The following is an 11674-nucleotide window of genomic DNA, read 5'->3' as shown; positions in this document are numbered from 1 at the left end:
AGTATACTACATTCTCTCATTAATATAATCAGTTTGATTCATTATAAACTTCAGACTATTTACACACTAAATAGTACACATTATAAAGGGAATAATAGGTTAGTATACATGATCATGATTTTTGCATGCGACCGAACGCATATTATTAAGAAAACGCAAGACTCCATCCAGTCAACTCTCCGTATAAAAGCATTCCTCAAAGACTCCTGTTCTCAAACCCCAGACCGCTTTAAACTCAAATTAAACACAAAGTCATTTTGCAGTAGTACAACCCATAGATTAAGGCATAAGGGACGGACCAACCTCCATAGCGGTAAATGTTGAATTTGCTGGCGTATTTGCAGAAGACTCTGATCCAGGGATCTGATCAAAGTTTAGCCTTCTTCTTGCGGGTGTAATGATTGGAGTGCGCGACCATTGTACTTGTGCAGGCGACGGAGTGAATATGTTATTGACATAATCCGAGAAATTGAAGCCTTGTGATGGTGTCTGTGGTGGTGCACCACTCGGTCCACTTAATAGTGGAGTTCCAATTGAAACCGAGTTTGCGCTTCGTTGATGCGATGGAGGAGTAGCCATAGAGGAAGGATGGCTGGATCGAATCTGATGTGGAGTGTGTGCGAATGATGAGCGTTGTGCTGGAGAAGGGGATGTAGCTAAGAACATTAGTAAATCAGCACCTTCTTCTCCTGTTCGAGAAAATCCTTGATTCTTCTCATATAAAGAATAAGTGCGACTGGGTGGAGTATGAGGAGGCGAATGCCGATGTGCGGAGCCACCGCTCATACTAGTAGTTGAAGCTGATGAGATAACTGACATCGCAGAACCTACTGAGTTGACTGAACTTTTATTTCTTCGATGCCGCTTTCCGATTGCTTGATTGTGCGCTCCCGAATGCTTTGCTTTAGTTGGACTTCCTTTTGACATTCTGTTAATTGAAGCAGTAGACGGTAAAGTTGGCCGAAAGGACTGTCGATGATCATGGTGGTCATAAGATGTAGAATAGCGCGTCATATTTGACGATACAATTCCAGGATATACAGGAGACGACTGGTTAAGTCTGAGAGCAGCTTGAGCCTGTGGACTGTAGCCATGTATTGAGTCTGCGTCATCATCATCTCCGCCTGATTTCCATGGCATATATGAAGACGTGGCAGTCTTGTTATCATGAGACAACGTCCTTGCACGCTTACGCATGTCCAATGGCCCATTCGCACGATGCTGCTTCCGAATAGAAGGCAGTTGATTAGAAACCTGTTGGTGCAGCTTTGTCGGTAGTGGCGGCAATGGAAAAGTGCTTACAGATTTAGAGTTGATTGGTGATGATAATGAAGCATTGGCGTGCGAAGTATGACCATTAACAGGCGACGATTTCCGTCTTGCGACCTCTTCTGCAACCCGAGGCTCTATAGTATCCAAAGCCAGATTTTCCCATCCTCTTTTCGTTTTGAAGCTTGCAAGAGCGAGTCTGCTTTTTAATTGCCGTGTAATCTAGAACTATCAGTCATTGTTCATAAGAGAACAGTAAAATAGCACATACTTTTGATATTTTTGCGCGTTGAAGGACGACTTTCTCTACCGCTTCCATACGTTTTGCGTCCATCCAGGACGAAGTAGACGTACTCATTGATTGAATACGCCTTGATAAAGCAGAAATACTTTAAGCAGAAATAGACACAGAAGTAGAAGAGGAATTAACAAGGAAGGAGTTAAAAGGTAAAGAAGTGAGCGATGTATAGAGTATTAGCAGGGGCTTAGAAGAGAAATTGTGTGTTAAATAGTGAAAATGCGTGTGGTTTGAGTGTAGAAGTGCATACAAATGTTATTTTGGTTCTCGGGTCCGGAAGCAGCTAGTGCCACTCTTTACTTAATGAGTTTACTTGATTAGTAGCAAATTAATCTGAATATATTATTTGGTATTAGTTTTTCTGGTTATTATTTACTATCAATTATTAGTTATTCAAAGTTGTTGAAGATAATTGAAATTCCACGTTAACTTACACACATTAACGCGCCCTCACTATTAGCTATGACTACCTAGTTGAAATGATATATCTGCATATTAAAGGGGTGAGATTGTAAATAAGTACTTTGAAATACGGAACAGTTCAATACAAAGACTACCTTTGTTAAAATGTGATGAAATTGACAGAATTCTAAAATGATATGAATGAACGCCTTTTAAAGGGCATTCACGCGTTCCGAACACCAAAAAAAAGGGACACGCGCCCGCCTGACTGGATTATACTATATCTCTTTATTCTATTTAATACTAATACTAAATATATTTTATATGTTATTACTATATGATAATACCTATTTTAGCTAGTCAATGCCTCATTGAATTAATTAATACTCATAGTGGATCGTATAGACGCTGGTGTAGTGCTGGCTGTATTACTCGGATACTGTAAGAAGCCAGGGGGGATGAGATCCCTCTTCAGGTCTAGTCCCACTGAAACCACCCCTTCATTTTTTAGTGGATGACATCATGACACACTGAAAACAAAGAATAGAGATGTTTTTAAATCAATTGTTCCTATTATTGATCACACTCTGATTCTAATCTATGTTCCAATTACATACGTCAATTTTACGCGTAAAATTTAATTACATTTACCCGGCCTCTGTACGCGTCGCGTACGCGTGATTTGCTGTTCAATTTTTAAAACACGCGTCTTTCAAATATGTCAATGCCTCCCTTTCTTAAATTCAATCTGACAGATTACTCTAAACTTCGGTAATTACAGCCGATGGTCAGCACAGCCGATGATGTCCCTTACTACCCTTCATAACGGCTCATCTCATCTCATCAGCAAATCTGTGTCGACTGTTGACATGATCATATCAGTCTAAACTAGTTCAATTTCGCTTTAATGGGTATATTATACTATAAAGTAGTTTCACTTATAATCTCATATAATACCACCAGCAGCATTCCACATATTAATGTGATTGCCCTCTTCACTCTATACAGTACACTCTATACAGTATACTCTATACAGTATACTCTATACCGCATACTGTACACTATCACAATCATGTGACAATGTATTCTTAATTGCTATATACATCCTATTGATCGTCATTTGTCCGATTATTTTCTGTGTGATTCAAACTAGATGGCGTCGGTGTTGTTGCTTCTGGAGTTGCCAAAATTGAACCACTGGCTTCTGATGGCTTCATCAAACCCTCTGCTATCAATCGCTCTTGTTCTTCCCTGTATTTGGTCAATGGCTGCTAGTCTTCACTCATAACCGACAACACTTACCGAAACACAGGGTCAAACAACTCAATCCCTAAAATATTTTAGTATTGTACAGCACATCCTTACACTAATCGTACCCGTATATACACCGGCACCTATAGCCAATACTGGTGGAATAATACTGTATGTCAAGCGTCGCAGCATGTTGAACCCAGGTAAATGATTTGTATGCGACCAAATTTGCCTTCACTCAAACTTGACCATCCACGTTTTTAAACTTTTGTTCAGCTTTTGTTGGAACCTTATACGAACCCTGATGTATCTACATCCATCTATTCTAAACTTGACTACGTCTACACTGAGAATTGAACTTTTAATCATACTTTTGAAACAAACCACAAACTTCCCATATTTTATAAAATCTAATATCAAAATCACGCACCCAGACCGTTTTGGGTAGCAAAAAGCTTGGATGAAACGACTGAGCTGTATTCTTCAATTTGGTTGCAGTATTGGTCTGATATAGTTAGTACAATGTGAAACATTGTTCATGCATAACTTACTAATCTGAGCTGAAATAAGTAAATTGTCTAGTCGTGAAGGCTCGGTCGGCAACTTGAAGTGCTTGTGCCAGTCATCTTCAGACAACAATGGAAGATTTGCCTTTTCTCGTAGCTGGTTTTCCGAGACCTGCTCTGTTAGATTTCATGTACTAAAATAAAAATCAGTGCATACAGTCTTTTGGATCCACTGCTGAACTTTTGACTGCTCACGCGCGAGCTGACGTTGAAAATAATTAAATGTGCCTTGCTCAGCATAGTAGTCGTCTACAGAGTCAATCAGAAACTCCACATTCTTCTCCAAATACGGGTCGATCGCGAGATCAAGGCTGTCGAAATTTGGTGTCAATGACGAGCTCTGTGCTAACGACGCCGGGCTCTTCTTTTCAGTGAACTTGGGAGAATCAAGAGATTGCAATAAAGCGATTGAAAGATGCGAGTTCTTCACTGTAATCGGCAGCTCCTCCAAAATGTCAAGATATGTAAGATTGTTCTTGACCACTATATCACTTGAAAACTTGCCCCCTGAAGTCTTGTTTGTAGCCAAAAATTCGGCAGATAGACGATATGCCTTGAGTGAAAAACTGCCCTGAGTCGATCGAGTCACGTCGTGAACCAATACAATAGAGTTGGGGTTTGCGGCCTGGAAAGCGACAAGATTGTCTACCAATGTCTGATTATAAAACCCGCCCATGTATGAAGACATGTAATATCCGACCGGGTTGGTCTCAATGTTCACTTCCTGCAACTGTCGAATCATATCTGTCTGATATCGTATGTTGGCTTTTGAACGTGGCGATGCTGAATCCTCGCTGTTTTCTGACGAAGGAAATGGGAACGCGTGAGTGACTTGCAAAACCGACTCCTCATCCAGCCCAAGAATCATACCGCAGACTGTAGCTGGGAACGATTCTGAAGTATGCTTTGATATTTTCAGTAGAACCTGCTCATCTCAATATCAAACTACTCCGTTATTTTAATTGCGACTTACTCCAGAATCAATCGTGACCGTGAACACCGGTGTGGTGAGCTCCGGCAATCTTTGTCATTGTCAGCCACAGACCTCTATATCATACACTATAAAACTTACGCTGTAACTGGTAATGCCATACTTGCCAACTCTTTACTCTTCTTCTTCTGATAGTACCACGCGTAAGAGTCCGGCTAATAATTTTGCCAAAACTATCTCAAACTTGACGCTGAAATTTTTATTATTCAGTCTTGAGAACATTTCATCACGTGAGTAATTTTTCAGCAGCTGCATTCAAGGCCCTAACCCAATTAGTTTACATCACGTGATACTCATCGAGGTTAAAGTTCAAATTGTTCAAGCATATCAACCATACTTTCAGGTCATTATATTTAGCTCTCAAGTCCCCGTCAAATGGCAGCAAATTCTATCACGACCCCGGCTCAGCTAAGGTCGTGTTTAGTGTCCATTCTAGCTCCTGATAACGAAGTGGTGCTGCCATTGCACCTCGGAGTTGCAGTCGCCTGTGTGGGTTCGCAATCTGTGGTTGCAAGTGCAGATTTGCAAGTCTTGCACCGTGTTCGCGTTCGAATCTCTGCCTTGCTGCAGTCGCACAATTTGGAGATTCAGAAATGTGGAGCAGATCTAGCGTTTTCCTTGTTGGGTGCCGATTGGGACACGCTTGCGTCGCATGGATCGACGTGGACAAAATTGCTGTTAACAGCCCTTGAGGTTCGCAGATCTGATTTCTCGTTTTATGCTGCGTTCTGATTTGGTATAGAAACGGAATAGTAGTTACGAGACTCTCAGTGCAACAGTACGTGCCACGTCGCGTATTTTTGCTTTGATTCAAGGGAAGCCAACTTTGATACGAGAACTTGCAACACCCAATCTACCTGTATTCACCAATTCACTCTTGAATCTTTCACACTCATCTTCTGGAATTGATTTGAAGTATCTTTTGTTCACAATGCCTGCGCTGTACGAACTCATGGTGGCGTACCCAAACACATTCAGGCCATTTGTGAGCAGAGTTCTCGCCAGTCTGGTTTTTCCGGTCCTCAACATGTCAGCTACTGGAAAACCAGCAGATCCACAGATTGAGAAAACTGCCAGACAGTTTCTGGCATCGACATACATCACAGCAGCCAAGAATCAGCAGTTCGAGTGGAAAGTACAAGTTTTAAAATGCGTTGGTGAGATACACAAAACTATCACAGAAACATTTAAAGTGGTAATTGGTACGCATTGATCTCTACGTATCTAGCTTTGACTGACAATTAAAACAGAAGAAGATTCACATGCAGAATTGCCTAGTGGCTGGGACACGTCAATTGGGGTTGACACTCCGTTTCAAGGCATTGTGAAGCTGGAAATGTTACTACGAACGTTAGAGACATTTATTAGCACACCGACAAAAACTCCAGTTCAGGTACCTATCGCGAAAATCGTCGAAGCCATTGACCGGCTTCTTCTGCTCGACCCAGAAAATCTTAAGACTAAATCTACCGCTACGCGAGTAGATAGGGATTTTCTACTAACCACATTACCTGTTTTACATGCCAATGTGTACAATTTTTTGACAACATTTACGAAATCGTATACTTGTTGTTTCTTGATTCTCTATCAGTACTAACGATTGTAGTGTCAATCAAGCTCTTATCCCACATTCTGAAGTCTTAATGTCATATTTATCATCCATTCCACCTTCTCGACCTAGTGAGTATAAAATTTCACTGTACAGATTTTTGACTGTATTTCTTTCTGTGCTAGGATTCGTTCCCCCCAGTATGAATGACGATCTGGTCCATGTCGTCGGACTTGTTCTCGCCGACCTTACTCCGATCCATCGAGCACCCAAAGATTTGCCAGATTACTCAAGTCATCCGCAAGCGTTTACAATACCACCGTCAAAGGAAGCGGTTGATCTCGGGACAGCGCTCTTGGCGGCGGTCGTGGCGTACGCTCCAGATTTACCGGCTACGTCCAGGTCTCAGATTGACAGGCTCGCCGTGCTGCAACCGAAGACTGGATTATCAGAAAGCAAACTTTTACATGAGGCCGTGCTGCACCCGGGCCGAAGTATAAAGTGGAGTATTTTACCCATGGCAGCCAGAAAACAACCTCAGGACACAATCATGGCCGGAATACTGCATCCTAGGTTTCCGCCTTTGCCGGTGAGACTTGAGGACATGCCGGCTAGTGTTCCTGGATTGCAAGCTCTGAAAATGCTGAAGTTTGTCCAAAACGGTGATGACGACAGCGACGGCGGCAGCAATAGCAATAGCAATAGCAACAGCAACAGCGACAGTAACAGCGACAGTAACAGCGACAGTAACAGCGACAGTAACAGCGACAGCAACAGCAACAGCAACAGCAACAGCAACAGTGAGGACGCAGAGATGGATTATTCTAGTGAGTATAGCTCTGCGGATTCTAGGGAGGAAACCGATACTGAGACGCCAATGATGCCGTCGCCATTCCCCGCTGTGGTTCCAGGTCCGGTGCCGGTCACGGAGGATATTGAGGTGACTCCTAGTGTTGAGGTAGTTCAGTCAGAATCTGTTCAACCTGAATCTACTGAGGTAAATCAGCCAAAACCTGTTCAGTCTGAACTTATCCCTCCTGAGCCTGTTCCGTCTGAACCTATACACTCCGGGTCTGTTCAATCTGAAGCACTTCAAAGAAAATTCTTGTCACCTTATATAGACGACGAAGCTCGTGTGTCATCTGTTGAGCTACCAGTCTTGGAACAGGTTTCGAGCGTAAGAGATGATCAGTCTGCTCTGAGAGCACATCTGTCAGACTCTGAAAACAGAGTTCCCGGACCGGTAAACTCGATTGATCCAAACAAATTATCAAGGTCGACTTCCCCTTCTAATATTATTACCGTTCGCCCGGCTACTCCACGGCGTAAGTTCAGTATACTGGTACCGTTGGTGCCGATACCACCGACAACGAAGACTGCCGTGTATGAAGACGGCGTGTACAAGGTTCTCAGTAAACGCCGGGTTTCGTACGTGAGCAGCAACGATAACGATGAGGATGACGAGGTAGAGGCAAAGGAAGGGAAGGAGGAGGAGGAGGAACAGAGTAGTAAGCGGAAAAAAAGTGGAGATTCAGATACGGAAAACGATGAGTATGAATCTTGTTCGCCAGACGAAGAGGTTGGTCGAGCATCAGATTCTGACTTCGTGACACCTGAACCTGAACCAAAGAAGCGGGCATCGCGTACTTCGCCGTTGAAGAGACGAAAGTCATCTATCATTCAAGTGACTCAGAGTGGTAGTCCAAGCAAAGCAACGACGACTACAAGAGACGTATTAAATGGCACAGCACTTGAGAGTGCAGTTCTGTCTTTACGAAATGTAGATATAGAAGCCGTGATTGCAGCGGATGCTACGGCTGAAACAGCTGCGAAAAGCGGCGCGCGAAAAATTGTGGAAGCGATTGAGGAGGTTGCTGAGGTGGCAGAGAAGATTGCCGGTACGATATCAAAAGAAGTTACGGAAGTGGTTGAGGAAGAGGTAGCTGTTAAAGCCATGGAAGAAGTGATTGAGGCTGTGGAAGAAGTTGCTGATGCGTTGGTTGAAAAAAACGGAACGGAGGGGCCTAAGGATAAAGATGTTCTAGTTGACACGACCGTGACGAAGTCGACTGCTGATGTGTATTCGTCTGCGAAGGAGCCTGGTGCTGCGCCACCAGCCGTTGAGACTGAGGTCATTACCAAAGCACTGTCATTCATCACATCGGAAACGTTAGACGAAGCTCTAGGAGGCACGTCGTCAGAGTCTGTAGCTCAAGGCGAAGATGTGGTCGAATCAGGGCCAGAATTTGGCGCAGCAGCGGAAGCCACCGCGTCTGAAAATGCGATTGAAGATGACTCCGATTTTGAGATGCCGTTACTTGATATCGGTATCTCGTCTGATGAAGAATTGTAGTCTATTATTGGCTGAAGTGTGTACAAATCTTCGATTTATTGATTTGTTGTTTTATTAGTTGCATTAATTAATTATATTACGCCGATTTCATTTGTGACTTTTACTTTGCCTATTGCCGACTGTATGTCTGCAGTGACGCCGTCGAGAGACTGTGCGGCATCAATGACGACAACCGGACCTAGTTTGGCCTGTCCACCTGTTTTGTTATCACCAAGAACGATCTTGAAACAGTTGCGGACTTTAGCTTGAAACTCACTGACTTCGTACCGTTCGTTCCCAAAATCCGCTCGTGAAGTCTGCAAGTCTGCTTTATTTGGATCAATGTCGAGAAACAGCGTGATGTCCGGACACGGTAACCCAATCTCAGGAGCCAGACACCATTCTAAATTCATACCCGGTACTTCTTTAGCTAGAGAGTATGCGACACCGGATGGTACGTATCTGTCTAGAATCACGGTCTGCCCAGCATTGAGCGATGCGAGTATTGACTCTGCCAGTTCCCATCTGTTTGAAGAAAACAATAAATGAATAGTTTGATCAGGCAATTGAGTAGACGAGGTTAAATATCCGTTTATAGCTTGACCTATCTGTGTGGTTCTGTCTGCCTGAATGTCAGAATATGAGAATATCAGTGTACACAGGACTAACCAGGCATCTTCTGTATTCTAGCATTGCCAGTTTTGTTGAAGTGATCACATAATCGCTGACATTGCGTAGTCTTACCAGCCCTATCAAGTCCTTCGACAGCTATTAGTAGTCCACGCGTCACAGTCATTGGTGAATTGACAGACGCGTCGTGTCAACTGAACGCGTCTGATGAATAGCCTTGGAGCTATTACTCACTGCAATTGAGGCATAAAAATCTAATAGTATGACCAATTTAAATGGGTTATGATGTGCCCCGAGGATTCCGACGCAGTGACCCGCGAAAGGGCATCGACGACGAGCCTCACACTCTCTGAAAACCCAAAAAAAAATAGTGAGCAATCTCTGGTGAAGTGTGGAGTCCAGATAGTCACATTTTATACTCAATTGCACCTGTGTTTCGATTCGCAGTATATGTGTAATACTATGACTGAATATGCCACATCGCGGCTGTTTCGGCAAGCAATTGCTAGAACTTGTAGAGGATTCACAATTTCTGCTGGGATAATACATCGTCAGCATGTTCTGCCTTCACTTATCTTGCGCTTAAACGATTCAACTATTGCTCGACCGCAGCTGAGACCATTTTCAAATTCATTCGTGCAACTGCATGGGCATGTTCATGAGCCTGCTCCTGGTGAGGAGTAAGTATTTATATGAATAATCATGAATACATACTAATTATGATGACTAGAATTCACGTTACATTTATAAGTCCAAACGGTGAAAAAATTGAAGTCGAAGCTGCTGAAGGTGATAATCTGTTGGACATTGCTCAAGCACATGACGTTGAGATGGAGGGTATGTCTTGTCCATTCCATTTTTTACACCTACATCTCACACGATGCTAATCATTTAGGCGCTTGTGGAGGTTCATGTGCTTGCTCGACGTGTCATGTCATTGTGGATCCTGACTATTACGATTTAATCCCTGAACCTGATGATGATGAGAACGACATGTTGGACCTAGCGTTCGGTCTTACCGAAACCTCACGATTGGGATGTCAGGTCAAGCTTACAAAGGACCTTGACGGAATCAAACTTGGCCTTCCTTCAATGACTCGAAATTTACAAGCAAAAGACTTTAGCAAGCGATGAACATACGCATACGATATAGGCCCGCATTATTTATACCTCCACATTTGCAATATGTCATATAATGCATCCCCGATATTTTTTTGTAAATAATATAAGACGAAGTATTGTACAAATAGCAACAACGAGCATATAACTTTTAAACCTCAAAAACAGTTAAAACGTTCAAACTGCAAGCGCGGCTGCAGCTTTCTTCTGCGCTTCAATGACTGTGTTGAATAACTTGACCACTGTTTACAGTTAGCTATTTCTACAAAATTTAATAAGAGTAATACTACCTCCTCGTTTTGCTGTCTTCTTCAGCAATTTCTCATGCGCCGTGTTCTTCTGCACAGCATCTGCATCTGGGGTCTCGCCATCGCGAACACCAGTGATAACATCTCGTATCCGCTCTTTGTCTAGCATCTTAAGCTTGTCTTTTCGTAACTCCCTGCGTGCCTTAGCTTCCAGCTTGGCATCATCAATCTCCTTTGCAGTCTTTTTTGACCTCACAAGTACAGGATCCGCTCTGTCGTGTGCCTTCAAGTGAGACGTTAAGATAGCAGTCATAGCAGAAGAAAACGCTTCGGGGTCTGTTCGTCTTTTCTTCTTCGCATGTTTCTCTTGTCCAGCGGCATTTATATTCTCAATTTCGCTGTCGTTTTCGGAATCATCTTCTGCTTCATCATCACCGCCTGCTTCATCATCGGCTTCGCTTTGTTCGTCTGCAGTATCGTCATTGTATTCCTCCTTGACGTCTTCTTTATCGTCTCTGATATCAGCCTCATCATCCCCATCATCAACAGAAATAATAGGTTCGTCTGACAACTCGTTATCGCCAGTCGGCAGCGAGGTTAGTCTGCTCAAATCATACTCATCTTCAATTTCGTCATCAGAAAGCTCATCGAATGATTCTGCGTACGCTCGTTCTTCTAGCAATCAGTCAGCAAAATACTCCCGTTTTGACTATTATCGCTCACCAGATTCACTTTCGCTCTCACTTTCACTCACAGGCTTTGTAGCCTTTCTCTTCTTTTTGGAGGGTTCCTTCTTTGAGCTATGTTTTGACTCATGCTTTGAATGATTTAATTCATTTGATAATGCAGACACAGATATTGACACTCCTCCCTTCCTCTTCGAGCCCTTTACTTTATCAGAACCAGCCATTGCGAGGTAAAACTCAAAAGTTCTTGAAAATTGCTTCTTCGTGAACGTGCAAACTTTTGGCCTTGAGAAGTCCCAACGGAACTTTAAACTTATAAAGTATAATTTAAAC

The 11674-nt window shown here is 43.0% G+C and overlaps 6 protein-coding genes across 6 annotated transcripts; 2 read left to right on the top strand and 4 right to left on the bottom strand.

The window, feature by feature from the left end:
* Positions 1-19: 19 nt before the first annotated feature.
* V1512DRAFT_287120 (uncharacterized protein) lies at positions 20-1798 on the bottom strand. Its single transcript, XM_066918105.1, has 2 exons — positions 1541-1798; positions 20-1491 (listed from the first exon to the last, which is right to left on the bottom strand). Exons 1-2 carry the CDS (start codon positions 1625-1627, stop codon positions 280-282), a joined length of 1299 nt encoding a protein of 432 aa, XP_066770792.1. The 5' UTR covers positions 1628-1798; the 3' UTR covers positions 20-279.
* A 1727-nt stretch (positions 1799-3525) lies between these two features.
* On the bottom strand, positions 3526-4979 carry V1512DRAFT_264660 (uncharacterized protein). Its single transcript, XM_066916735.1, has 5 exons — positions 4859-4979; positions 4760-4808; positions 3944-4711; positions 3772-3898; positions 3526-3725 (listed from the first exon to the last, which is right to left on the bottom strand). The coding sequence occupies exons 1-5, from the start codon at positions 4876-4878 to the stop codon at positions 3643-3645; spliced, it is 1047 nt and encodes a 348-aa protein (XP_066770791.1). The 5' UTR covers positions 4879-4979; the 3' UTR covers positions 3526-3642.
* Positions 4980-5119: 140 nt separating this feature from the next.
* On the top strand, positions 5120-8764 carry V1512DRAFT_264657 (rRNA processing/ribosome biogenesis-domain-containing protein). The gene is made up of 4 exons (XM_066916734.1): positions 5120-5470; positions 5520-5979; positions 6028-6337; positions 6384-8764. Exons 1-4 carry the CDS (start codon positions 5153-5155, stop codon positions 8677-8679), a joined length of 3384 nt encoding a protein of 1127 aa, XP_066770790.1. The 5' UTR covers positions 5120-5152; the 3' UTR covers positions 8680-8764.
* V1512DRAFT_287119 (thymidylate kinase-domain-containing protein) lies at positions 8675-9655 on the bottom strand. The gene is made up of 2 exons (XM_066918104.1): positions 9328-9655; positions 8675-9280 (listed from the first exon to the last, which is right to left on the bottom strand). The coding sequence occupies exons 1-2, from the start codon at positions 9452-9454 to the stop codon at positions 8751-8753; spliced, it is 657 nt and encodes a 218-aa protein (XP_066770789.1). The 5' UTR covers positions 9455-9655; the 3' UTR covers positions 8675-8750.
* Positions 9605-10563, top strand: V1512DRAFT_264651 (Adrenodoxin, mitochondrial). The gene is made up of 3 exons (XM_066916733.1): positions 9605-9968; positions 10019-10125; positions 10184-10563. The coding sequence occupies exons 1-3, from the start codon at positions 9739-9741 to the stop codon at positions 10420-10422; spliced, it is 576 nt and encodes a 191-aa protein (XP_066770788.1). The 5' UTR covers positions 9605-9738; the 3' UTR covers positions 10423-10563.
* V1512DRAFT_264650 (Rrp15p-domain-containing protein) lies at positions 10491-11611 on the bottom strand. Its single transcript, XM_066916732.1, has 3 exons — positions 11379-11611; positions 10698-11330; positions 10491-10649 (listed from the first exon to the last, which is right to left on the bottom strand). The coding sequence occupies exons 1-3, from the start codon at positions 11563-11565 to the stop codon at positions 10585-10587; spliced, it is 885 nt and encodes a 294-aa protein (XP_066770787.1). The 5' UTR covers positions 11566-11611; the 3' UTR covers positions 10491-10584.
* Positions 11612-11674: the final 63 nt, after the last annotated feature.

The sequence above is a fragment of the Lipomyces arxii genome (assembly GCF_038497795.1).
Source record: "Lipomyces arxii strain Phaff 12-163 unplaced genomic scaffold V1512scaffold_11, whole genome shotgun sequence".
In the NCBI taxonomy this organism is placed as follows: domain Eukaryota; kingdom Fungi; phylum Ascomycota; class Lipomycetes; order Lipomycetales; family Lipomycetaceae; genus Lipomyces; species Lipomyces arxii.
Note: the sequence above shows the minus strand (reverse complement) of the source record. Positions and strands in the feature narration are given on the sequence as shown.